The sequence below is a fragment of the Pelobates fuscus genome, chromosome 4, assembly GCF_036172605.1.
Source record: "Pelobates fuscus isolate aPelFus1 chromosome 4, aPelFus1.pri, whole genome shotgun sequence".
NCBI classification, from domain to species: Eukaryota; Metazoa; Chordata; class Amphibia; order Anura; family Pelobatidae; genus Pelobates; species Pelobates fuscus.
The window spans coordinates 199,410,035-199,437,389 of record NC_086320.1 but is presented as its reverse complement, the minus strand read 5'-3'; the positions used below and the strand labels follow the sequence as shown (position 1 = coordinate 199,437,389).

The window sequence follows — 27,355 nt, the reverse complement described above, 5'->3', positions numbered from 1 at the left end:
ATTATTTTTTAACTTAACAAAAAAGCATGTAGTCGTGAAAGGGTGAAACCAGTCAGTGGGGCTCTAAATACAATTTACAATGACATTTTCTTTCATAAACGTATTATTCTTTCTAATATATGCTGGGTATAAGTGTCAGGAATTGCATTAGAAATCTCAAGATTCGGGGGCGGAGCCTGACCGCCAAACTGAGCAGAAGCAGGGGACACAAGCTCCTGCTTAACGGGCAGGAAAAAAGGCATAATCGAGGGCTAAATTGCCCAAAGACCCACCCGGGTGCATCACCCACGCCAGGGGTGCACCCCTGAACAAACAAGACCTTTTTGAAGCCCATAGGAGCTAGAAAAGTGGGACACTAAGCACGGCCTACAGAAGCGGGAGCCGGGCAGAGGCGGCCGCTCTCTCCGACACCGGATCCCCTAAGCAACTAAGCAGGTCTCCAACCCCCCCCCCCCCTTTGGACCGGTGGGGGATATCCCGGTCCCCACTGGACAGACAGACCAGGCAAGCTGATCAGCCCTCTGGCTCAGGCACACAAAATTGGAAGAAGCACGATTTAGGCAGAGCGCGTCCAAGATGGCCGTCCGTCACAGTCCACAGAGGGGGGCCACAAGCAACCACACACATCTTTCCTCCCTAGATGCCCTCGACAGGCTCTGCTCGGCCTTCTACGAGCTGCAGTGCAGCAGGGGTATGCCCAACCTTCAAGCGGCACGGGCGGTGGCCATATGGATCCGACCGATGACCCGCCGACACCATTATGGTGACCCGCTGCAGGCATTCCAAGCAGGCATCCGTCCAAACAAGCATCGACAAGTGAACAAGCCGGACAAGAAACAAATGGTGAGATGGCGGAGCGGGAAGCCCGACAAACGACTGCAACAGAAAGACCATCCCAGCGCCGCAAAGGTCCGCAATCAAGACACGGGGCGAGCCATGCGGAAGGAAAAGCGACATGGAATCTATGCGCTGCCACAGGCTCGATGCCCACGCACACCATCACCTCTGAACCACCCAGCAAGACACTATCATCGCGGCTGTCGGGACTCACCCAAACGGGCGTAGGCTGATCCTATGGCACATAGCGACCGGACAGCCAAAAGAATTCAGGTCGCCAGGGCACCCCAAACTGGCCTCAACCAGTGGTATTTCGCGACTTTCCCTGTGTCCCCTCTCTCACGTTTTTGCCAATGTTTTTACTGATTACACTGTCTCTGGGGTATAAAGGTGCTACTTCCATATAGACCCAGGACACGGTCACAACACAACATAACCTAACAGCATGTCTATATTCATTCATAGCTTTGTTTCTATCGCCTACATCAGTGACTAGGTACAGTCCAATGCCAAGACGCTTGTTAATTAGTACATTGCAGCTTAGGTATGTACAGAACAATACGTCCAGGCATCACACACAGACCAATTTCTGCCACACTGTAAAACGAGCTTCCACTCCTCAATCACACTACCTTATCTAAACTAGAGATGCTGAACATCGACTATCCTCTCTTGTCCTACTCTACTCTACCACAAACACTGTTTAGTTACGCTTGATATACTCACAAATTTATAAAAATGTGCGTATTTAAAGCTCACTGTTTTGTTTCTCACATATATGCCTAGCACAAATGCCGATTTAGACGAGTTAAGCATCAATTATTTTGCTGTATTTTATTTAACTTCACGCTAACGATACAACTGTTTAGCCAAGCTTGTTAAAAATATAAAAATTTGCAGACTCTCATGCCACTGTTTAACCATTGTACATCTTGCAATACGCTGTTGTGGCGTCTGTTGATTCCTTGTAACCACCTGCACAGCAAAAATAAAGAATTAAAAAAAAAAAAAAAAAAAGAAATCTCAAGATTCACTGAACAAATCAAGTACTAGAATAGTACAGACATACCGAGGCAGTGGTGAGGTGACATGCCTTAGATAACTGCGAGACTTAGAAAAAATGCAAACAGCAAAATTAAACTATGTCAAGAATGTCTTTGTCAGATTTTAGAACTGGTGCTACTTAGCTTTTGAGATTAAAAGTCAAGACACAGGGGGCGGAAGGAGACAGGAATGTTAAGAGGGGGAAGGTTATTATTGAATAAAAGAGATGTATTTGGTAATTTACACAGTAAGGTATGGAGAGAGGAAATAACCAAACTGAGACAGGCTGCTGTATACAGGAATCATATTTCTTACATTTTATAGAACACAACCAAATGGATGCACAGACAGGATGACAGACAGTTAAGAGGACAGATAGATGGATGGGCAGCCAGACAAATGGACAAAGAGGAGGAAAAATAGACATGAGGGCATACAGGCAGATATATAGGGTATGCATACAAGACAGACAGACAGACAGGAAGACAGACAAAGAAATAGAAGGGCAAACCATCAGACAGAACGACACACGGACATATTGATTATTGAAATATGAAGTGATTTTACATCCTGACCAGATCAATGTACATTGTACTGACTGCTTCCCAGCATTTCTAAAGCAAATACTGGCAATTTAGCTATTTCTATTATGGTGCAAGTGGCATAAACCACATATGCTAACTGCATTGCCACCTGGCTAATGTTCTCATTGAAACAATTTTATAAATTACCATTAACATTTTCTAAATGCATGTTAATGGACTTGCTCTGAGGTTATGGAGATAATGGAGTAAGCTTTGAATTTCTGCATATAAATCTGGAGCAATTAAGACACTAACAAATTGTTCCTAAGTCACTCTGATTAGACATCTCTCCCAAACTACCCACAAATTTAAACAACAGCCCTATTAGCAAGGAGACTGCCCTTGGCTTTATTCTATACTCAAGTTTGTTGGTGTATAATTATGTGTGTTTACCCTTTTACTACATGATTGCAATGATAGTAAATGCCTCTCTTACAAATCGGAGTACCAGCGGAATGCCCAGTCCTAATGGGTTTAAGAGTACCATACTGTGCTTAAAGGGGCACTATAGGCACCCAGACCACTTCAGCTCAATGGGTGCTGTGTCTCTGTCCCACTTAGTCCTGCAATGTAAACCATTGCATTTTTTGAGAAACTGCTATGTATATATTCAGTACTAGGACTGCCTCAAAGGCAGGTTACTGGACTTTAGGTTGCCTAACTGATGCCCAACGCTCTGCATGAGGACATCCAGTATCAATAAAATCCCCATAAAAAAGCATTGAGGCAATGCTTTCCTATGGGGAGGGCGCATGATCCCACCCATCGGATGATGTCCCAGTGCCAAGGGAAATCGGTGCTGGAATTGGCTAAGTAAATAAAGGGTTATTTAACCCTTTATATTCTGAGGTAGGGGGAAGGATTGTGAGGTGGGGGAGGGACAAAGGGCTCTGTAATGTTAGAAAAACTGCTTTGTATTCATAACACTATACAGTGGCGTACACATGACCTATGGGGCCCCGGTGCGAAAATTGATCCGTGGGCCCCCCCCCCGCACGCTTATTCTGCGCAGGCCGGGGCCGCAACAAATGGCGGCGGGCACCTGGTCGCAGGGGTTGCGACCCCTGCGACCGCGGTATGTACACCAGTGCATGCAGATGCACACACACTTAAAGGACCACTACAGACACCCAGATCACATCAGCTCAATGAAGTGGTCTGGGTGTCAGGTCCCTCTAGTTTTAACCCTGCAGCTAAAAGCATAGCCGTTTCAAAGAAACTGCTATGTTTCACTGAGGGTTAATCCAGCCTCTAGCGGCTGTCTCACTGAACGTCCATAGGAAACATTGAGTAATGCTTTCCTATGGGCGGTTTGAATGCGCGCACGGCTCTTGCCGTGCATGCGCATTCGGAGCTGAGCGGCGGAGGGATCCCCAGCGCCAAGGGAGTCCGACGCTGGAGAAAGGTAAGCGCTGAAGACACACACACACTCTCACGAACAGACGCATACACACTAGCTAACAGACACACACATTTACTGACACACTCAGCGACAGACATACATACACACTCACTTACAAAACATACACTCTCACTGACAAACACACACTCACTAACAGACATCAAACAGACTCACTAACACAAACACACACAGTAACACACTCACTGACACTCACTAGCAGACACACACTCACTGACACTCACACTAACAATCACACTAACACTCACAGTAACACTAACACACACAGTAACACACACACTAACACTCACAGTAACACACACAGTATCACTAACACACACACTAACACTCACAGTAACACTAACACTCACAGTAACACTAACACACACACACACACTAACACTCAGAGTAACACACACACACTAACACATTTTTTTTTTTATTTAATCCCCCCAGCCTCCTTACCTTTTGGAGTGCTGAGGGGATTCCCTGGGGTCCAGTGGTGCTGCTGGGATCCTGGGGGGCCGGTCACTGGGCGGGCAGGCAGGCTGGCGGGTGTGCGAGGGAGCACTCTCCCCTGAGTGCTTCCTCTTCAGCTCCCTCGCGCGCTGTGTACTGATACCGGAGCCGGAAGATGACGTCATCTTCCGGCGGCGGCATCAGTGCGGTGCGCGAGGGAGCTGAAGAGGAAGCACTCAGGGTAGAATGTTCCCTCGCGCACAGGCCAGCCTCACTGCCCGCCGAGTGTAAGCAGGGCCAGCCTCGGGGGACCCGGAGGTGGCCGGCTCCTGGCCCCCCCAGGAGAAGAGGCTGGCCCAGTGCGTACATACCGGGTCGCAGGGGCGGCTGGGCCCCCTGGTGGGCCGGGCCCGGTCGCAGCCGCGACCCCTGCGACCCTGGTATGTACGCCACTGACAATATAGATTCTCTTTATAGAGTTACTCCATGTCAGCTAATGTCAATTCTGTGCGACTTTTGAATGACAGTCGTTGGCTGAGAGTGTCTGAGAGAATGTCTACTGTCTGTTTTTTCCCCAGAGGGAAACATTTGATTGGCCGAAATCGGCAAGGGGGCGGGAATCAATTTATCTCTATTATGAAAGCGTCTCCATGCTTTCTTTGAAAAGGCTGTTTTTGCATGAAAATGCCTGCAGGTAATGATTATACTCACCAGAACAACTATATTAAGCTGTAGTTGTTCTGCTGACTATAGTGTCCCTTTAACAAAAACATTGAAAAATAATGGATTCATCATTACCAAAAGTGAAACAACATGCTGGTGCAAAGTTTAAACCTACATTTGCCCTTTTTTTTATTTTAAAGGCACTAAACACATTAACCAGGAGGTAAGGTTAGGTCCAAATTCCGTTTAGTGAATATGGAAAGTGAGATTTCTGATCAGATTGCAATTACCGGTATATTTAAATTTAAATCTTTTTTTTAAAACTTAAACAAAAAATAGATCAATAAACCTAAGAGTATGCAACAGTAGAACCACAAGAGAATACAATATAAATGAAATAATTATAATAGATAATTATATATATATTTTTTTCAGTACAGAGAGATTTGGAAATAATGTCATGCAGTAATTTAAAAGGCTCAAGTAAGTTGACTTTAGGAATTGATACTGGTTACTACAAGTTACAGGCAAATGAGAAACAAGGATATCTGTATTATATAAAACAATTTTCACAGAAAGCACCTGGAGTGCAAATGGGGACTGCATAAAACAACATGTATTACACAAAGCACAGAAAACAAAACACAGTTGCTATTTTATAGATAATCATGCAGAACCTTATCTCACCTTGTGTATGTTTGGCTTTATGCAACGAACAAAGAATGGATTTGATGTGCTTAAAGTTGCCATTAAGGAATGCAGGGAGTCCTACAAGAAAGAACATTTTCATGTAATTGCAAGGCAGATATTTTAATCAATGGCATAACAGTAACGTCTTTTACAACACTACCCTCTAGTGGTCATTAGTGGTGTTACACAAAGTTTTGCAATTTCATCTACATATAGTATACACAAAAAACTAATTGAAAACGTACTTGGATATTTTACAAACAGAGAATTTGTAAAACTCACTTCTGTTATATTCTTTTTGGATAGAGCAGAGTGTGAATATTCCATACTGACCTTAAACTGTAAACAGACCGTGGGCTTTTTGTGCTTGCTTCCAGATTTCAGTGTATCATGGCTATTCCGACTTGATACATTCTCAAACAAGTCATATATAAAATCAAGTCTGAAAAGAAATATGTTGGAAATAAAAACGAATATAAGATATTTTGTTGGAAGTACCCAGATAAGAAGGCTTTGTAGGAATTTTAGGATACTTCAATGACCTACTCATCAGCATTTCTAAAACTAAAAGAGCTATTTAAAATTAAGTTTAAAAAAAGTAATTAATTCAATCATAGAGAGAGATAAAATACATAATGATGATTCATATACACATTATTCAGCTGTCCTCAGGTGCTGATCAGGAAATTATCCACAGATTATGTCATAATTCATGCAGTATAAGAATCTAAAACACGATCTACCCATTGAAATGAGCCAAATATTGTGGGGAAATAATGCCAGGGGGAGGTTCTTGAGACATCATAAAACACCAAGCCGTGTTAGTCAGCTGCTGCTATTAAAATTGTGTCAGTTGCTGCTCTTAGGCGAACTGAAACATGAATGACATTACAGCCCTTTGACTGCACCTAAGTGAACTGTGTATTACAGAGAATAATTGCATGGACAACATCACAACCCGTGCAGTACCACATTCTAAAACATGATCTGATAGCTAAGTGGTATTTTTGCTGGGTTGTTTAAAATGGTAAACAAGTGCACAGGACATTAATTAGTAAGAGGTTGGTGTGCAGGACAATGTGCATGAGTAGTTCATGACTGAGACACACACAAATCAGTTGACTTTAAAGGGATATAACACAAGGGTGCAATTTAAATCTTGAAGTGGTGTTCTGTAGATTCATCTAGTAATATTCAAAAAACACTCTAAGCATCATAATCACTGCAACCTGCTGCAGTGGTTATGGTGGCAGATGTGCTTTGAAACCCTACCAGTGTAATTTGTCAAACTATTTTAGAATCTTTTGACAGCATATCTGGGTCCAGTGGCACTCTTAACGCATCTGGTCTTCTCCTGCGGGAGAACCTAGATGTCTTCAAAAGGATATGTCTACATAGCTCAGTGGGTGCTGGGGCTGTGGGTACGAGCGCCAAATGGTTCTAAAAAGCTTTGACAAATTACATTGGGTGGGTGCCAGTGCAGCGATCTCGGAGTGATCTTGGACGTAAAATAAATATATTTATTTATATAATAGCACTAGATTAAAGAGTGCATACAGCTAAATTAGACTACATACATAAAAACTGTTTATTAAAAAAATAAAAAATAAATAAAAGGAAAATATCCCCTTACCTGCTTTCACGCAGAAGGTTGAGGATGTCATCCCTAAAAGTATCTCGGTTCTTTTCCAAGGTGCCTCTCACATCATAAAGGACCTTTTTAATGAAAACAAACAATATAATTTACTGTGGATTAACATTCCAAAATGTTATTTAGAAAGAGTGGAAATTGGCAGTGAGGTAATCAGGGAATTGATAATGCTCTTACAAGGAGTCAGATGTATTTAGCTCCCAAAGGTTAGTAAGGGGTGAATGCAAAGAAAGAAAATCATATTCTAGAATTATTGCACACATACCTCTCCAGCATAGTGTTTCACTCCAAAATTGTGGACAGCAACCCTTGGTTTTACATAGAAAGAATTGTTCTGGAAAAGAACATCAGGATGAAAATAGGGATCGGAAAACAATACATAGATTAGTAATACAATGTATTGCATGTTTCATTTACTATCACACCACTTAGAGAGTAATGTTCCACATCACAAGCAATGATGCAATACGTCAATGTCGAATTAGGAGAAAAGGTCAGAAATTAAGCTATCTTTGTACATTATATTACTTTTTTGTTTTGTTTGATCCACTGTAGACAGTAAACCATAACATAGTAAAGTGTAAGCAGCAATATACTAATGATAAAAAAGTAATTTTTATATAACACTGTTTGTTTCTACTTGCCTGTTAATTAATTGTATGACCTTTGCCATCAAATTACACTTTGTTTTAATGTTATGATTTTTTTAGGGAGTTCGTTCTAGAGTTGACATACTATACTATTTTTACATATGCATTATAGATAAAACACATTTAAAATGCACTTTAAATAATACATAACAAAAGGAAGATAAACAATATCTCTTAATGCTCCTTGTTTACAACAAATCCCCAGATATCATTGCTTCTGCAGTGGCATATTTTTCTAGTACAGATGTGCTGAGATTTTCCTATACTTTCTCAATACGCTGAAGAAACCATCTAAGCAGCATAATCCATACAGAACTCTAAAAGGTTATGGTACCTAGTGCCCTGGCACCCCAGAATGTAAGGATAAAAATACTAGCATTTAAACATTTTCAAAGCACAACGTTAATCTAGGCGCCTATATTATATTTAGAAATTGAAACACTGAACAAGCACATGAAAGTAAGTGAAATGAAAGTCACATACAGCATGTTGATTATGTAACTTCTCCAGTAGGGTGCTGTCAGTGGCTCGAGGAAAGTAGCATTCTTCATTGATGAGCGCTAACAGGCCAAGTTTCTGAGTAAAACAAGTAAATCACAAAATGTTAACACAATAACTGTAAAAAAATATCAAGACCATTATTCAAAGAAACTATGTTGGCTATAGCTGGTTTATTAAACACTGATAATGATTCATAGAACTGCCCCTTCTTTAGGAAGACTGCAAATCCAACATGTCTATTTTTCATGATAGTCAGGAATTATATACTGCATTATGAAAATGGTTCAGTATAGAGCTGCATTAGATAATCATTTACAACAGGTCAGTCAAGAGAAGGATGAAATAATTTGCTGGTTTCACTATTATGTATCATTTACGCAATCTTTAAATTAATAATAATGTAACTGTAAACTGTATTTCAGAACACACTGCCAATGCTTACCTTTTCTATTAAATCCAAGCATTCTCCATTATCGATCCAATTAATGTCTTCCCAGAGAAGCCCTTCTCTACGAAAAAGAAATATGGATTTCAGAAAATGACAGTTCATCATTTTGTACAGCACTTGCCATGGCGTGTTAGAAAAGCCGTGGATACAGTGGTGTGTGGGAACATTAAAGGGTTTATGCGGAAGACACCAGTGGTCTATTGATTATCGATTACCTCTAGAGTCTGTACAATACACAATAATAGTGGTAGCATTGTAGTATTCTGACCATTGTCCAGAAAACTGCACTAGGCTGAATAGCTTAGACAGACTGACAGTCGAGAATTAATGAAAATGGAATGCTGGTCAATCACCACCATCCTGGTTTAGCATTTCTCCTGGGCATCTGAAGTATTTCAAGTAACAATCTATCTGAATATCTCAAATTTGGATAGGGTTGTAAAAAAAATAAAAAAAAAATTGGAGTTAACAACTCTGTATAGAGTATACCTGAGCGACCATGTGTTATAAAAATGTGTTATTTACCATCTGCAAAAAATATACATGAAAAACCTGTTATGATACTTGAGAACAAACAGTGCTAATTTGAGGCATCCATCTGTGTAGTGAAACATTACGCGAACAGAAGAGAAGATAACTGCACTCTGCTTTGATTCATTTTTATCGTACACAGCACTCATCTTTACCTGCTGTACTCGAGCTGCTCCAACGAGAAGATGTGCTTGTTAAAATATTCTTGCAGCTTTTCATTTGCATAGTTGATGTTGAACTGTTCAAAGCGATTGATCTGCAACGGCATAGGAACAAATCCATATACAGTTGATCATAATTGTAATTAGCATGCATTCATTTACATACTGGGTAGTATTTTCAAAGAACCAAAATGACATAAGCCAAAAATCAGCCTAGGGTTTATGATGTTGGGACATACTTTCATTTAATGGAAATTAAAAACACCCACAATTTCAATATTTGCAGCAATACCTCATCATTAAGAAGTAATTAAATGGGAATTGAAATGACATATAAAAAGTGCAAATATCCCAATAATCAGACATTTAGGACACACACTCTACATTAGGTTTGTCAAACACATTTGTAATGAATGTAAAATGACAGTATGAACTGAAGAGTAAATGTACGAATATATAAATATTTATATCAAATGTTAACACACTAACCGGATCTTACTATTTAAAAAACAGCAATCCTCCTTTTTGTTTGTTAACAATAAAGCTAGAATGATATATGTTGGATACTATCTTTTTTTTTAAATTCATTATATAAATTCAAGTACATAATACAGGATAAACCATAAAAAACTCCTTTACATGAGTTCTCTGCTTTCTCAATGCTGGCCAATGTGCACAAGACTTGACACATATGGTGGGTGGGTTGTATGTTTGGCTGACCCTTCTGTTATAATAATGTATAATAATGTATGCATATAATGTACTATACATTATGTAATAATTCCCATAAGATTGTACTGATGTCCCATTGTGTTCTCCAGAATGTGTTTTGTTAAATACTTTAATACTATATACCGAATACCAACATCGCGACCTCCAATTCCAAGTGAGCCCCAACATATTCCATGCACTCTGTTATCCTTTCAGTCTCAACTGACAGGCTTTCCGCTATCACCTTCTCACCATCATTGCACTCACTACCAGCTTAGTCAACATATGCCCCAGGCCTATTACCTCAAAGTTTTCAAAACCAAAGATGTCCAAAATTCCAATGGATTTGAAGTCATCTTTTCCTCTTATCCGACTATTGATCTTCTTTATTACCCAGGCAAAGCATTGTGAATAAAGTGCCATAGCTACCGAATCTCTGCTGTCCACTGCCTGTTTGGATTCAGAGAAAGCATACAAGATTGGATACAAATAATAAAGTCTATCTTTCACTTGGCTTGTCATCTCAATGTGGAGAGGTCCCCCTCATCAGGAACATCTTGCTTTAATGAAAAGAGTTACCTTAAGCACAATGTAGCACACAGACAAGCAAGTATTTAATCTTAAAATTGTATAAATAAGTTATTACAAAATTATAGCATACATTTCTACATTTAAATGGACTCTCCAGTGCCAGGAAAACAAACTCGTTTTCCTGGCACTGCAGGATCCTGAAGTGCCCCCTCTATCCAGTCCCTCATCCCATGTAGATGAAGGGGTTAAAACCCCTTCAGCTTCTTACCTGTATCCAGCACCGATGTCCCTCGGCGCTGGGTCAGACTTTGCCCATGCTCCTCCCCTGCTGACAACAGCTGGCGGGGGAGATCTAATGCGCATGCACGGCAATGGCCGCACGCATTAGACCTCCCCGTAGGAAAACATTATTTAATGCTTTCCTGTGGGGAAAATCTGATGCTGGAGGTCCGTGAGGACGTCCAGCTTCAGATAAGTGACCAAAGATTGGTTTGGATTCTGGAAGCCCTCTACTGGCTGTCTGATAGACAGCTACAGAGGGCAGACTTAGAGCTGCAATGTAAACACTGCAGTTCTCTGGAACTGTAATGTTTTACATTGCAGCACTAAGTGCAATAGGCTGAAGTTAATAGTAATTTGATTGAAGATCATTATGGCATTTTCTGTACATACGTCTTCCATTTCTAATTAAACATTTGAACAAGCACATTTCTTCTGCCACTTGTGGTTCCCAAATGATGATTGCATAAGTATTAAACATGTCCTATTGAGATACTACCATTATGATTAAGTCCATACCTGCTCAATGCTGAGTGGTGTAGAGATCTCTTCTCCCCTGAGGATCATTGACCTGTGAGTTAATGTTTCTGTCAGTTGCTCTGAGTCCAGCCCAAGCAACTCTGCAGCTCTTCCCAGAGCTAATATGAAAACAACAGGTTACCAGAAATAAATAGACTGTATATTTTATTAAAGGGTAATTTCAACTTATATATAATCATATTTAGGCTGTGAGACTACCCCTCCTGACAACTAATTTGTCTGATAACTTATTGTAATAGATATATGGCTTGTTCCAAAGATTTCCTTGATATCTGCAGTTTCAAAACTTTTAAATTATGAGTAATTTAAATTAATTATAATCTAAATCCAACTTAACAAATAGAATGTTCATGCTCATGTGGAAGGCCTTCACCTGTTTTGGAGGAAACCTGTGCTCCACCAGCAGTAATGAATTCAATGTTTCCCAGGTGCAAAATTCCTGCAAGCAACCGAAAGATTTCTCGCACATCCTCACTGGTAAACTTCATGACCTTCATAGCATTCTACAAGAAGAAGGAGAGTTGTAATATAAATGCACATTGAAAAAATGTCTGAGAGAAACTTAAACAATAACACTATAAACTGATTTAAATGGAGACTTAATCATTAAAGTCCATTTAAGTGGTTATGGTGCTACCAGGCTATCTGTGCCTCCCCCGGTTCTGTGTCAACTTGTGTTTGAATTGTTAGACACAAACCAGGGGTCCCCGCCCGGTGCTCATGGCCTAAATATGTTAGTTGATACGTTCAGGCCATCAATTCCATTCAACTTTGGATGACATTTAAATGATTAAGTGTGAGTGTAAATCCCACAGTAGCAATACAACAAGAGAGGGGCTAGGCGACGTGCACCAGAGAGACCTTCAATTTGTGTCACTAAGGGGGTGGCACCAGAGCCAGCTAGCACCAGGGGAATTACTTTTTTTTAGCAAATATATTTATTTGATTCATTTTCAGAACCTATCGTTTGAGTTAAAATCTTAATAGAACATTTAAATCATTTTGCCAGTAAGATATATGCACAATTACATTGCGTTACTACAAATAGAACAATATTTCATCAGCTACAATCAGGTAATACAACAACACAATAGCTCAATCTAGTTGCACTGGTTCAGCAATATCAACTGAAATATATCACGTTTTTTATAGATTTAAAAAATACCGTATCTCGTCTGATCATGCATAGATTTCATAATTTGACCACATCAGGCATTTCTTACATGGCCTACTTTGCAACTTCTGTTTTTTTTTTTTATCTTTTTTGCTGTTGTTCCCAAATGACTTCCCAAATAGTTCACATTCCGAGGTAGCGCATTTAGCATGCACAGAACGTACAGTGCTTAAATGCTACACAATCTTAATATAAACAACTTAAGAAACATTATTGCAAAACAGTTGAAAGCACTGTTTAAGCATTTTTGCTTTCCGAATTCAACAAAATTATGGTTTCCGGTTGCTGATTCAACAGACACATTAATATAGAAATAAGCTTGCTGTAATTTAACTGGGGGTTTGTACTTATCCTTGTGTGAGTTTCTTTTATGTGTTCTCTTTGAAGAGATACATCTAAAATAACCGTCATTAATAGAATGACATTTACAGGGATCTGAATGAATAAACAAGAGAACAGGAACATCAAAGAGATGACAGTTTAAATGTGTAATCTCAAAAAACGTGTCCTCCCACTGTCTGCACAAAGTCTGCTAAACCTCTACAACTACTGTATATGTCACACGAACATATTTTCTAAAGTAAAACATGTATTTAAGTATGTACATTTTGAAGAAGATTAAAACAGGCAAATTATTAAACACGGACCAATTGAAGTTCATATATAGAAGGGATAAACTGGAAGTAGTGTCTGTCAGGATTACTGTTGATCCAGCACGCAGAAATAGCATCAAACCTATCACTAAGGATAACGTCTAACCGTACCTTAACGTATCCGACTTAACGTATCCGAGAATAGTCAATATACTAGCCGAGGTCAGGGACACAGAATGAGACACAACGGTTAGGATAAGCCAAAAGTCAAGGATACCAGAAATCAGGGAAGTCAAAATGGAGCCAAAGTCAAAAAACAGAAAAACACGATCAGGAACACACTCTTGGATAACCATCAAATGGAAACCACGACAGGGCACTGATCAAAAGGCAATTTGGGTTTTAAATAACCCTCTTGAAGCTGTAATTGGCTGTATGTGGCCTCTGACCCCAAAACGTGCGTGCACGTCTATGACGAGACATCGCACGCACATATGTGCCATCTTTAATGTGGGCAAAGGCTATATCCTTATCAAAACCGGTTTGCCGTGAGCAAGGTAATTATTTATTATTTCTGTCGGCGTGACCACTGTGTTTCTGTGCGGCCAGGCCGACAGAATCTCGCGGAACTGCTACAGTGTCTAGAAAAGACAATTTGAATTAATTCACAAAAAAATATATGTTATTCTTTCATTCATGTTTGACTATAATTGTTAATGTCAATAATACTCATATTTTTGATTTGTCCTATTTACCTTTAAACACAATTTTACGATGTAACATGGTATTGAGATTTAGCTTTTACTAGCTACTCTGTGTAATTGTATTTCTTTCACTTTTTGCTAAAAGGGGCTCCAGCCACAGAAGTAGAAAACCTCCTAAACAGCGATACCTTTATTCAGCCATCCAATCACACTCCTCTGCTCTTTGTATGTTGTCCTTTAACCAGTGTGACAGATGCACAATTTATTCCAGAAGACCTACCTTAGGCTGGTAAGCTCATGTATTTTTACAACCATAATGGTATATCATTGTAATGCAAGCAGAGAATTAATGGTGTAGTACTAGAACAATAGTTAGCGGCATTGGGTGAATACCCAGTGCAAGCTCTGTGTGTAATATAATCAAACAAGTGATGTAACATTTGAGGCAGGAGGATACTTCCCACTTCACCAATGAGGATGATGCATCACTTGAAATATCATTCTCTGGTAATTCAATATAAATAAAGCAGGTAATTCAATATAAATAAAGCAGGGAGACATGTCTCCCCCCTGTTATCCTGTCTGTTTCTCAAGTAGGAAAAGTGAAGGTGCAAGAGATTTCCTTTTTACCAGTGATTTCAATAGCTGGTACTCACATAGACAGTGATCACCCCAACTTTGATGCAGGCATTGAGTAACGCATGCAGTAAGCGGTCCTAATTCTTGCAATGACTTTGCAGCCTCATCACAAATACCACAGTGAGTGACAGAACTCCGCTTCGCGTCGTGACCGCATTACCACCTCGGGTGTGCATTATTTTTCTAATAATTCAACGGCCTGTCGTCAATTATTCCTTACATATATATATATATGGTATTAATAACACAAGTATCTTACTTTAATTTCCTGAAATGTCTCCTTGTCACTCATAGTCTCATCTTTAATACATCCAGACTGATTCAAGTAGTGGTACTTCTCTGCTTGCAATAAATAAAATGCCTCTGTGAAAGACATTAAAAAGAGAGATTTAAAAAGGAAAAAAGGAAAAAAAAAAATATATATATATATATATATATGTGTGTGTGTGATGTATCCCTTTACAAATCACTGTTACATATTAGTCAGAGAGGATCTAGTAGGGATATTTTTCAGCAGAACCGTGCAAGTCTTTAAAGTTGAGGTCTCCTTGGGGGCAAACTAGTGTACACAGTTAAAATGTCAATCTTCTCCACATCCTAGTATCTTGAGAGAATAAACAGACTGAGATCTTTTCTAGGGGTATTGCTTACTGCACATTGATATATATGTAGATATTAATATGTGAATTAATAAATATACAGCTCATTTAAGTACAAGCTCAAGGCACCTTTAACATATTTGCCAAATTTCAGCAGAATTTATTTTCATTTCATTATTTTATAAAAAATATAATTTTAAATAATAATTTTCTTCTTAATGGTACTCAAAGCCATCAAACCGATCACGTAGTTCTTAATAAAATAATTATTGCGCACGTAAACTGGACTTCCAAACGTGAAGTTTTAACAGCTTCTGCAGTTGATGCATTAACTAAGTGAATTATATCACAAAAGAAAACACTTCAGTTCATAGGTTTATGTAATTTTCCTAATAAGCATAATTGGAACTGGACTTATTACAAAAAATGGAAATTTCCTACATTCAAAAATCCTTCCATAACTGACATCCTAGGTATTAATCCAAAAGTGAGTTTTCATGCTAACAATAGTCACTGTGTCCTGCGTTGCCAACATGTAAGTGTCTGATTAGAAGGTGCAATGGTTTATTTACCTCTTTCCTCCTTCACAGCACCCTCCAGCAGTGCATAGAATATGTGGTAATTTCTCTCCTCAGGATTCTGTCGTACTACACGATTCTATAAGAATATATACAATACCAAGTCATATCCCGTCTCAAATGTCCCAAATAAAAAAGAAAAAAACAGGAAAAAGATGCCTCCATGCAGGAAAAAACTCTAGCCTACCTTTTCTAATAAATCTTCATTAGAAAATCACTGAAGTTAAGGATTCACAACACAGTATTCATTAACACACGGCAAGTGAAATTCAAGATAGCATGAGTGCTCAGAGAAAATATAAATAATTGAAAAAAAATTGATTTCAATGTGCATCTAAGAAAAACATCCACCAAATGAAAAAAATGAGCACTACTAACTACAAACATGTATTCCTAGTGTTCTCATCCCTAATTCGATTTTTGGGCCAAAACAAGTTTTACATACTTTGTTTCCAGCGGTGAGACTGAGTCCTAACTAAGAACGCTGACTACCATAACGCTGACTCCCATATCGTCATGCTGAGGCTGACTTGCTGAGGCTGGCTCCTCTTCATTTTCTCAAACAATCAAATGCTTCTCATTGGAAACGAGATGCTAATGCACTCCTCCAATTTAAGTGCCACTCTCTTCCAATTTAATGCTTCTCATACACATTGAATGTCACAGAACCAAGCCTGATTCATTTGTAGGAGTTGGAGCCCCTTCTACGGCAGTGATGGCTAACCATGATACCATAAATTGTTTCTGTACTACATTTCCCATAATGATCAGCTAGCTTTTGGACTCTAAAAGCTAGCTGAGCATCTATTCTAGGAGCTCTCAGTTAGAGGAATGTTTAGCCCTGCAATGTAAACATTGTAAGAATCAAAGTGACAGGGCACTGCAATTAGACCACTTACTTGAGATGAAATGGTCTGGTTGCCTATAACTGTCTTTTAAAGATCACACTGCGGGTCTAACTCACCAATCATCACAATATTTTAAAGGGATTCTATAGTCACCTTAACAAGTTGTTCTGGTGCCTACAGTCTGGCTGTGCAAAGAAGTATTAACATTATTGCCTAGGGACACCTCCAGTGGAAGTCACTCAGAAGGCTACTTGAGGTGCTACCTGGGTCAGTGCTGCACAGTGTGCAGTACTGATGTTCAGCGTCTCTACATAGCGCTCTGCATAGAGGCACTGAATGCTTCCAGTAGAGATGCATTTATTCAATGCATCTCTATGAGGAGATGCTGAGTGGCGCAGTGTGGCATTTTCTCACACATGCGCAATAGCAATGGATTGGCAGAGATTTGGGGCAAGCCGTGACAAAACCGCCAGAGCACTGAAAATAACGTTAGTAAAATTATATTTTTAACAGGGGGAAAGAGAGCTTGACACCTAAACAGCAGTTTTAGAACTATTATTTCATGAATATCTGTTTGTGTTCCTGACACTATATTTTTCTTTTAAGACAGAAATGTTTTTAAATCTTTACAATCTTAGTGAAATTATTTGGTAGGATCTATATCGTCCTTCCAGTTTTTCTTCTAGGAAACATGCAGTGTTATTGCCACACTAATCACAGGTAAATATCTGCTAACCAACCCTGAAATTTAATTTACCGAAGGTAGAATGGAAAGTTTAAGTTTGTGACCGCGTGTGTGTCACTGTAGTATCTACCTTACTTCATGATAACATAAATAAAAGTATTTCATTTTAAATCACTATGCAAAAATGCTGAGTTTGAGAGGAAAAAGGATACAGTCTACAATCCGCCCTCCCTGAATATGTCCTTTTTGACATATATTCAGCTGGATAAACTTCCCAAATCGACTTGAGTTATTATTGTAAACAGTTTTTGCATTCCCAAAGGCTTCCATAATTGGGCTGTAAAAATAAAATGAAAATTACATTTAACACAGATTTTGCAAATACAAGCAAAAACTTTCTAAAATAAACAACGTTAATACTTGCTGTTCATATTATTGCAGACTCAGTATCTTGTGACTTATTCTCATTCCCATTCCCATCTTATTAAGAAACTTGAATTGTTGATAAGGCTGCTTTATCTTTTAGCGTTGTCTGGAGCATGCACAAGGGCATTAACAGAACACTTCGGTCACCATAACAAGTATATGTCATCGTTCATAAACCTCATAAGGTAAGACAGCACCAAGGACAATCATGCACAATACCAACTTTATTGAGATTAAGTTGTTATGGTGCCTGGAGTGTTCCATTGATGGAAGGGACTCCTGTCTGAATAACCTGATCTGACAGATTTGTAATTAATGGATTCTAATGAACTAACTAAATATTGTATTAACCAAAATAAAAAAAAAATGTGCATTCTCAAATCACCACAATATGGCATTTATAGAATAGACCTCTAACTGTGTCTGTTTGTATCAGGGTTTCCAAATCCTCCATGGATCCATATCACATTTTGTGTTAAACAGCAGAAATTGAAAAGTGCTCCCATGTAGTATATAGGGTTGATATGCTGCAAGATTCCTTAATTATTACTTGAGTCATTAATGACTTGCTTTCCATCCTTTACAAATGTATTTGTGCCGCCCATCAATATGTAATAATGACATGTGAATAAGAAAACATGGTGGATATGGTAACCCTAATGTGTATGTGTGCAGTAAGTCTGTGTTTATGTGTACAGAATTAATTTTATTGAGAACTCGAGTGGAAGTAAATGTTATTAGGTTTCTGAACTTTAAGGAAAGCTTATGAAACATATGTCACCATTCAGAAACACATTTGTCTGTGCACAATGTCAACAAGCAATTAATAACATGTAAAACATACTTTTACAGCCACACTATACTTAACTTTAAAAAAAATGACCTAGCATTCATTGTATTATGCTAGGAAAACCCATTTTGCAACAAAAGTTTTAGTTTAGTAACATGCTAATCCGATTTTGAAATATGTGTGACAAGATCATGTAGTAGTTTCTATAAAAAGAATTAAAAAAAAAAAAAAAAAAAGAATTGTACAAAATTGCACCAGGTACCTAATTTAACAATAAAATCTCTATGTTTATCAAATCCATTGTAAACGTTTATTTGCTAAACTTGAAGTATTGACAACAATACGTTTAAGACAAAAATAGCAAAATTCCAATGCAGTTCTAAATTACCATTTTTGTCACCATTCTCCACAATTCTTTATTGGTCAATCTGTTAAATGGCTTATTAGTGTTGAATTTAGTTACATAATTAAAAATTCTTACCATTCATGTTGACATCCTAACAGGGTGTGAATGGGTCAAGGCTAATGTTTCATTTTCTTTATGGTTAGGGCTATTGTTACCTTTCTTCAAGGATTTCAATTTCCATTATGCTTGGCTAGATTTGGGTTGACTGTTTGTTCATCATAGGAAATGTAGTCCACAAAGTGGCGTGTACCATACTGTTTATTATAAGGGTACTGTTATAAGATGTGGGGAAAGGAGCATTATGGCATCTCCATTAGAAACTAGTTATTAAAGGGGCCAGTCTAAGCACCATTACCACAGCATGTTATAGTAATTAATGTGCTAGTGAGCTGCAGGTTCTGTCCTCAGTTGAGAATTTCGATCAAAATAGGGGGATCCATGTGGGACCCACAGCAAGGAACTCTGCTAGCCTATTGCTAAGGTAGAAGTTTCACTTTCACATCAGCAATATCAATTTTGACCATATTTGGTTGGCATCAACAGGGGTGAGTGACTGAGCTGTGTGAAACATTCTCCTTTATGCAGACCTTTAGCTTTATTTCAGGCCTGACTAAGCTTACTCTTGGTTTTAGTCTTTTATTTACCTTTCCCCGTGGGTAGCTACTTGAAACCTTCTCTGTCTATCATGCATTGTGTTGCATTATCAGCCCAGTTGCACAATAAAAATATAAACTACAAAATGAAAAAAAAGTAGAAAGAAATAAGAACTGTGCCTGATCCAACCATTCAGTTTTACTTTTAACAGCTCCGTAGCAAAGAAATCAGCAGAAAGGTTTATTTGGTTTCCTTGCTGGTTGCTGCAGTTTTAATATTAAATAAAACGTGACTGGTGATTTCTGACAATTTCAAGGCTAGTTGTAAAAGAAATAAAGTACCTAGCAATAATATTTGTGTCATACACTATGTGTGCAGTTTATTCAATTAAAGCTCACCTTGCAGTAATAAAGACCATAATGCAATTTATGATTATTATCCACGGCCAGGAATTAGGTAACCATTGGCACTCCAGATCTTGTAGACTACATCTCCCATAATGCTCTTACAGTCAAAATGCCAGCAAAGCATCAGGAGAGATGTCGTCTACAACATCTGGAAGGCTGAAGGGTTGCCTAATCCTGTTCTAGGCTGTAACCTACCTGCTCTCCAATATGGCTTGTTCCACACTCGCTGTTCTTTCCTTCGAAGATATTTCGAGGGAATGTTGGCTCATTGCAGATAGGAACTTTAAGATGAGTTTTGTGCTTTCTGTCTTTCCTGCTCCACTTTCGCCACTTAGATTAAAAATGAGAACAAAAACAGATACTAAATAAATACACACAATAATATGTCAAATGTATAATATTGATATCTACTTCAATACAGCGTGTTTAAACTTTCCCATGGAAAATACTAAAAATGTGCTTAATTTATCAATACTGTTTAATCCATGATGAGCACATTAATATCCCAAGGAATTCAACTGCTTTTATTCTTGAAGGTAGTTGCAATTTTTTTTTACATAGCCATCGTTAGCCATTACTGTTCCTTGCTGTAAGGCATTAATGACCACTAGGGGGCACTAACGGCTTGTAATATCAGGGGTTTGGACTTTCCAGCTAAGGAATAAAACGTAATCCAGAAGATTAGATTTGCATTTAATTCCAGGATTACGTTTCATAGTGGGATATCATATCAAACTGTCAGTGTAGTGTTATCTCAGGACAAGCCTATCTCTGATTTGTCAAACACAATGCTGATAATAATGTAAATTGAAACAGGCAGATTTTCATTTCTTTTTTGCTTTGATGTTTTTGTAAAACAGCTTATAAATCCTTAAATGAAAATGGGATTGTTTCATCAAATGCAAATATAATACGAATCCGCCAAGAAAAAAAATCCAGTCTATGCCATGCCTCTTTAGGCAACAGGTTACCTACACCTCTTTCGGCAGAGTGTGTTATATGCTTTTTATTATGAAATGTGCATTCTCTCGCATTAATGTAACCAAACGTATCATGTAATTCATTCATGAGAATTTAAGGTGTACAAACTGGCCTTAGAATCATTATGCAACATGTTCTCATTTAAGTAGCATTAATGTGACTGCTCATGCTATCCCACAAGAACCCTTAAAAGTATTTTGTTTTGGAACGGCTGACATACTTGATATGTCTTTCCATGGTAACCTGGTGCATGAGATCCTGTTTGCTGCAGTATTCCTGGTACTCCAGGTACATCTCTTACTACTTGCTGTGGTATATCAAATATACTGTATCTGATCCCATCTATAACAAGTACATATGTGCCATGGTACACCAGTGATGTCTAATTCCTCTTGCCATGGTAAAAACGGTATATTCAATCCTACTTGCTGTGGTGTAAAAGTGAGTGCAGAATCTAAAACAATATAATCCAGGGTAAGTGTTTAAACACTAGTAAAATATGATGCCCATCTAGTGAGACATACAATAAAATCACTAGTTGTCAAATGGAGTACCATAAGCTCCAGTGAACAGTAGAGTAGTTGGTCTTCACAAACTTTAATCACTTTAAACATATAAGACACAAACACAGTGTAAAACCATAAAATACATAAATAGAGGTAAAGATACTATACACTTACAAACACACACACCACTAAAAGTAGTGTAAAAAGGGTCAAAAATAGGTCCCGAAGACCTGAACCGGAAAGATATCACCTCCAATAGTTGTTTCCACAATCGGCTCTGGATCCCTGGCATCAGGAGGAAGGCCTATATCCCAACAGGCATGGAGTATATTGACGGCCATCATTATAGTTAATTTGCCTTAGTGCAAATTGTATTATTATTGTAGTTTGTACCATCTTCAACTTAAAGGGACATTATAGTCACCAGAATCACTACAGCATAATGTAGTTGTCTACTGTCCCTGCAGGCTTTATAATGTAAACATTTTAACAGATCTTGACTTTCCAATAACTTCTTACTATATGCACACCTTCCCTACCTTCTAGTCTGTATTGCCAGACATTAGCAGGTATCTTTGCAACCTCCGTGCACATGCGCAATCTTTTCAGTTCACCGACATAGATCCCGTATTTTTGGTGGTTGGGTCACTGAGCAGGTCACACTGTCTGATAGTGCATTAGGACTGATTGGAGGGGTATTTTATAGGCGACACTATACAAATAGGAACTGAGCTCTCCTTGACAAAATTTGTATACATGAAACTGGTCGGAACTCTCCTTATAACTTTACACCAGCTCAAACGATTTCACACCAGCTGGGATAGAGGTCTTCCTCCAGACGCCAAAATTCCGTACCTGGAGTCAACTGTGGAATTGACTGTAGGAGGCGATATTTTGCCTGGTCGGGTCTTTAGGACCTCTTTTTGTGCCTTTTTGTGCCTTTCTACGCTACTTATAATGGTGTATGTGTTCTTATATGTTTTAAGTGATTAAAGATTGTAAATACCAACTACTTTACTATTCACTGGAGCTTATGATACTCCATTTGACATCTATAAGTTTGTGAAGATATAAAAGTAAGCATTCAGTGATTTTATTGTATATCTCACTAGACAGGCATAATATTATATCTGTGTTCCAACACTTAGATTCTGCGTTGACGTTTACATCACACAGCTTTGTTTTATAATTTATGTATTGTTACAGTGTTTTATATTTGATGTTGTCATTAATATATTTTGTATATTTTCTGTTGTATATTGTATAATTGTTCATACTTGCCATGATACACTGGGTATACTTGATCTTTCTTGCCACACTATACCTGTTATGTTTGTTCCACATTGCTATGGCATACTTAGTATATCTGATCCACTGGCATTCCACCATGATCACAGAATGCCCCTTGCTAAATACCAGAGAAGTTCTGCATGGCTAATGATCCAGGAGCATAAAACTGGGGTAAAATACATTTTCAGATAAATTAGTAAAAAAAATATTAATTTTCTTCAGTGAATGTTGCATTAGGGCTGTCTCAACTATTTCATAAACTCAATGATTTCAGTGACATATTTTAACTTACTTATTATTAGTATAGCAACTAATTACCTTATGAGAACACACTGGTTGTCATGACGCTTCCACAGGCAGCGGTAACACTCGTTGGCCACAGCAAAGATATGAGGTGGTATTTCTCCCATGTGATGCCTACTGTAGAGCTCCACTGCGTTGTGGTCATAGAGTCCAGAGATCAGCTTATAAGGGTTAACAGAGGCAAGAATAGACCCAATATATGTCTGAAAGGAAACACACAAATAGATCATTACAACTGAAATGAAGCCTGACCATTGAAGCCTGGTGAAGCCAGATCTACAGCTACAGTGGAAAACATTATCTTTCGAATGAAAGACGGTGATCGTAACCAGAAGGGTCAAGATTCAGTATGTTAGTAACATTCCACATGGTCATAAAATGTTTCTTGACAAACAGGGTTGCAGAGTAAATGGGAGGTTGGTGGAAAAGTACATGCACACACAACCACACTTACAATACGTAAAGATGCCACATAGCTGTACACAATTGAACTTCATGCACATATATTTCAATGCTACAAAAACAACTACACCTCAATGTAGTTGTCCTGTTGAGTACAGTCAGTTCCTGCATAGAAAAGGCAGTGTTTACATAACAGTCTAGGGCCACCTCCAGGGGCCACTCCTCAGATTGAAACTAGAGGTGCTTCCTGGGGCAGCGCTGCACACTGTGCAGCACTGTCATTCAGCATCTCCAGGCTCTGCATGGAGATGCTTAACCTTTCTCATAGAGATGCATTGATTCAATGCATCTCTATGAGGAGATGCAGATTGGTCTGGCTGGCATTTGGCCTCGCCCCCACCGCGCCTCCTTGGTGATCTCAGACAATCGAATGCTTTACTAAGGGAAATCACCAATTCTTATGTCAGCCAAAAAGACGGATCGTAAAAAGGCGCAGATAAAAAGGTAAGTATTAATCCTTTCTAAGGTGGTAAGGGGGTGGGGGGATCCATAAATGGTGGTTTTAACACTATAGGGTCAGGAATACATGTCTATGTTCCTGATCCTATAGTGTACCTATAAAGGAACACTATAGTGCCAGGAAAACAAACTTGTTTAATCCAGCGCCGGGCTCCCTCTTAATGCTTTCCTATAGACGTCCAGCGTGAGTTCAATGCGATTTTCACACTGAGAATCACGGAAGCGGCTTCTAGTGGCTGTCAGGGAGACAGCCACTAGAGGCTGGATTAACCCTCAATGTAAACATAGCAGTTTCTCTGAAACTTCTATGTTTTCAGCTGCAGGGTTAAAACTAGGGGAACCTGGCATCCAGACCACTTCATTGAGCTGAAGTGGTCTGGATGCCTATAGCGGTCCTTTAAGTAATATGTGATTTAAATTTCTATGATCATTGTATTTTTAATAAAATGTCTATTCAAAGGTAGCATACACACTCGAAACCCTTATGATAGAATATAACACCTATACTACAAACACTCCATTTCCCAGCCTATGGGCAAACCACCATTTAAATTTCAGACTATTCACTCCCATTACAAAGGGCGAAAGTTAGGTATCACACAAGCATGGCTATTCAAGTAGTGTTTAATCAAAGGGCCCCTTATTCTCTACCATCCTACAGTGGAGAATTTGGGGGAATACGGTCAGTAGAGGGTTCAAGGTTGGACATCCCTGCTGTACCGAGAGTTAGGTTTGGTCAATTGCTTGAGAATTAAAAAACGTAAAAAGTACTAGATCTTATATTCAGGCTGAGTTGAAAGTAATGTTTATAAATAGTCCTCGCAGTGCTCCAAAGCATAGCCCTGAACCTCTGTTACAATAACATTTGGTTACTTAAAGCACATCAAAGGAATTTCCTGACCATCGACTGGGCTGAAACATATGTCAGACTGGCAGCTTGACATTTTCGCATCTGTACTGAGATATAAAAAGTCATTGAACGTCTGAATGTGCCAACATCATCACAGAGTAGGAGGAACAAAACACACGCAAGAAATAACATTTGCCATCATTATGTGAAGGCACTGTGCTTTTGCCTACTCTGTGGAAGACTAAATAATTCCCATTTCTGCTTGGTTTCCTTCAATCCCTTTGCCTGAGTTCATTGAGTTACTTCCTTTGATGCAAATGCTCAATAGGAACTTCAAATATTCATTCTTTCTATTTCTGAAACAGTTTTTATTCAGACCAAACCACAAACACATCATTTTCCATGGCTTCATACTTCAGACTTGGAATTTCATCCCAGACCATGTGATTATTTTTAACTATTCTTGTGTCAGAATTTCATTTGGTGAGATCCGTCAAAATCGTAAAATAGACATAGTGAAAAGTCTTCAATTAGTGCACAGTAGATCTCTCTCCTTATGTCGTAGGATCAAGAAGTGTTGTGTGAGGGTGCTGTGTCTCTCATACCTTTAGCTTCAGTTCTAGGCTGTCTGCAGTGTGGACTAATCTAATATGCTAATATATTTCCTCTGTAAAGACAGAGGAGAGTTAAGACGTATTTGAAACACTCCAGAGTGGGCACTACCCATAGGGAAAGTTACTAAGCTGTTGTCTTTCTCTGAGTACCTATTACACAATTGGTTGCTTATAATGGCTGACTTGCAAACATTTACAAAACACTTCCTTTGTGAGGAAACATATCTTACACTACATAAAATGTATGTGGACACAGAATCCAAACTATACAAAACTGCCTTATACTCATACTTTTTACTTAGACTACACACTAATGTCCATTGTATGTCTGTAAGTGTATTTGCTGTGTAAAAACGTTTTTTCTTATAGTTTAAAGCGTTACTCCAATCACCATAACTACTTCAGTGATTTGAAATAGTCTTGTGGTAGGAATCAGTATATGTAGTGATTCTAATGAAGTTGCACCTCCAGCACATGAAAAATTGGCAGCCCAGAACATCTGTTGTCAGCGTACACTGCATGCTGCCGACACACAGTAAAATCTTCACCGTGCAGGCAGAGCTCCTTCAAGGGGAAAGACAGATCTGCCCTCCCACCCTACCTCCCATTCTGTGCTTCCTTCCGCCTCCCATTCTTTAAAAAAACCTTCCCTCCCCTCGCCAGCTTCGAGTGCACACAAGTACTTGCTTTTCTATGAGAAGCCTGTGATTTGATCGTGTGTGGCCCCAGTGACATCGGAGGAAGGATTCAAGGTCAATAAAACCTTTAATTTTCAGGTTTTATAGCAAACTGAGAGGTGGCACCTTCTCTACAATGCCAAATAGGGCACTTTACATTGGAAATGTGCCCCCTATTGGTTGGCTATAAAACCTGAAAATGTAAGGTTTTACTAGGAAGGAGGGCCAATTTGCTGCCAATAATGCTATGAATTCTTACGTGTTAATAGAGACAGTTGCCCGCTCCTTTAACATGAAGGAGAACTGAGTGAAAGGGGAACTGTGATTTCTAAAAATGGAGTGTGGAAAGAAGAGAAAGATTGGAGGAAATATGATTTTGGTGGGAAAGGTATAACATAAGACTGGGCATTTAGAAAAGATATAGTATCATTAAAAATAAATTTACAGATGGATGCAGACCATTTGCATTGGCATAAAATAGAACTATTGTAAAACCCATCAAATGATATGCTGGGCCTTAATAAAAACAGGTGCTATTCTGGGGCATAGTGCTAAATAATGATCAATCACTCATGGAAACCATAGAATGGAGTGTTTAGCATTTAAAGCTATAATCGCCTTGGCTTTGGGCTGATAAATATGGCCCAATGATTTTTAAAATGCAATCTGTATATTGTTTAATACTATAGTTTATAGCAGATATTCTAGTTCAATAAGTAGTATAGTGATCTCAACAAGCTCAAGAAATTGTGGGAGACACAGATACGAACTTCAACAAAAAGCAGAAAGTATCTACAATGTAATCAACTGAGGGGGACCTTGTATTCCATACATTTGTGAAGAACAAGTTGATATTAACTTACGAAGATATGAAAGTTCATAAAATATTAAATACAGATATTTATATGTTTCTACTTATATTATTTGAACAAAAACCTCCTGCATGTGCACTGTATACAGCTCCGTAAAGTACCAAGAACGTTTGCGCTCATTGCATTCTGGGATAGCAAACAGAAGCCCACTGACTGGCACAGTTGTTGTTTTGTAACTCTACTTTAGAGCTATAGAGACATAAGCTATAATCTTTATAT

At 38.7% G+C, this 27,355-nt stretch overlaps 1 protein-coding gene across 1 annotated transcript in view; it reads right to left on the bottom strand.

Annotated features, from left to right (window-relative positions):
• Positions 1 to 27,355, bottom strand: part of MYO10 (myosin X) — a 206,799-nt gene that overhangs the window by 71,973 nt on the left and 107,471 nt on the right. The window contains exons 4-19 of the mRNA XM_063451846.1: positions 23,218 to 23,405; positions 20,318 to 20,452; positions 17,712 to 17,836; positions 16,154 to 16,167; positions 15,961 to 16,045; positions 15,049 to 15,152; positions 12,053 to 12,182; positions 11,659 to 11,777; positions 10,633 to 10,779; positions 9,613 to 9,713; positions 8,921 to 8,987; positions 8,461 to 8,553; positions 7,593 to 7,661; positions 7,310 to 7,392; positions 6,010 to 6,118; positions 5,674 to 5,754 (exon numbers count right to left, since the gene is read on the bottom strand). Of these exons, the coding sequence (XP_063307916.1) occupies positions 5,674 to 5,754; positions 6,010 to 6,118; positions 7,310 to 7,392; positions 7,593 to 7,661; positions 8,461 to 8,553; positions 8,921 to 8,987; positions 9,613 to 9,713; positions 10,633 to 10,779; positions 11,659 to 11,777; positions 12,053 to 12,182; positions 15,049 to 15,152; positions 15,961 to 16,045; positions 16,154 to 16,167; positions 17,712 to 17,836; positions 20,318 to 20,452; positions 23,218 to 23,405 (1,650 nt within the window). The remainder of the gene's footprint in view (positions 1 to 5,673; positions 5,755 to 6,009; positions 6,119 to 7,309; positions 7,393 to 7,592; positions 7,662 to 8,460; positions 8,554 to 8,920; positions 8,988 to 9,612; positions 9,714 to 10,632; positions 10,780 to 11,658; positions 11,778 to 12,052; positions 12,183 to 15,048; positions 15,153 to 15,960; positions 16,046 to 16,153; positions 16,168 to 17,711; positions 17,837 to 20,317; positions 20,453 to 23,217; positions 23,406 to 27,355) is intronic.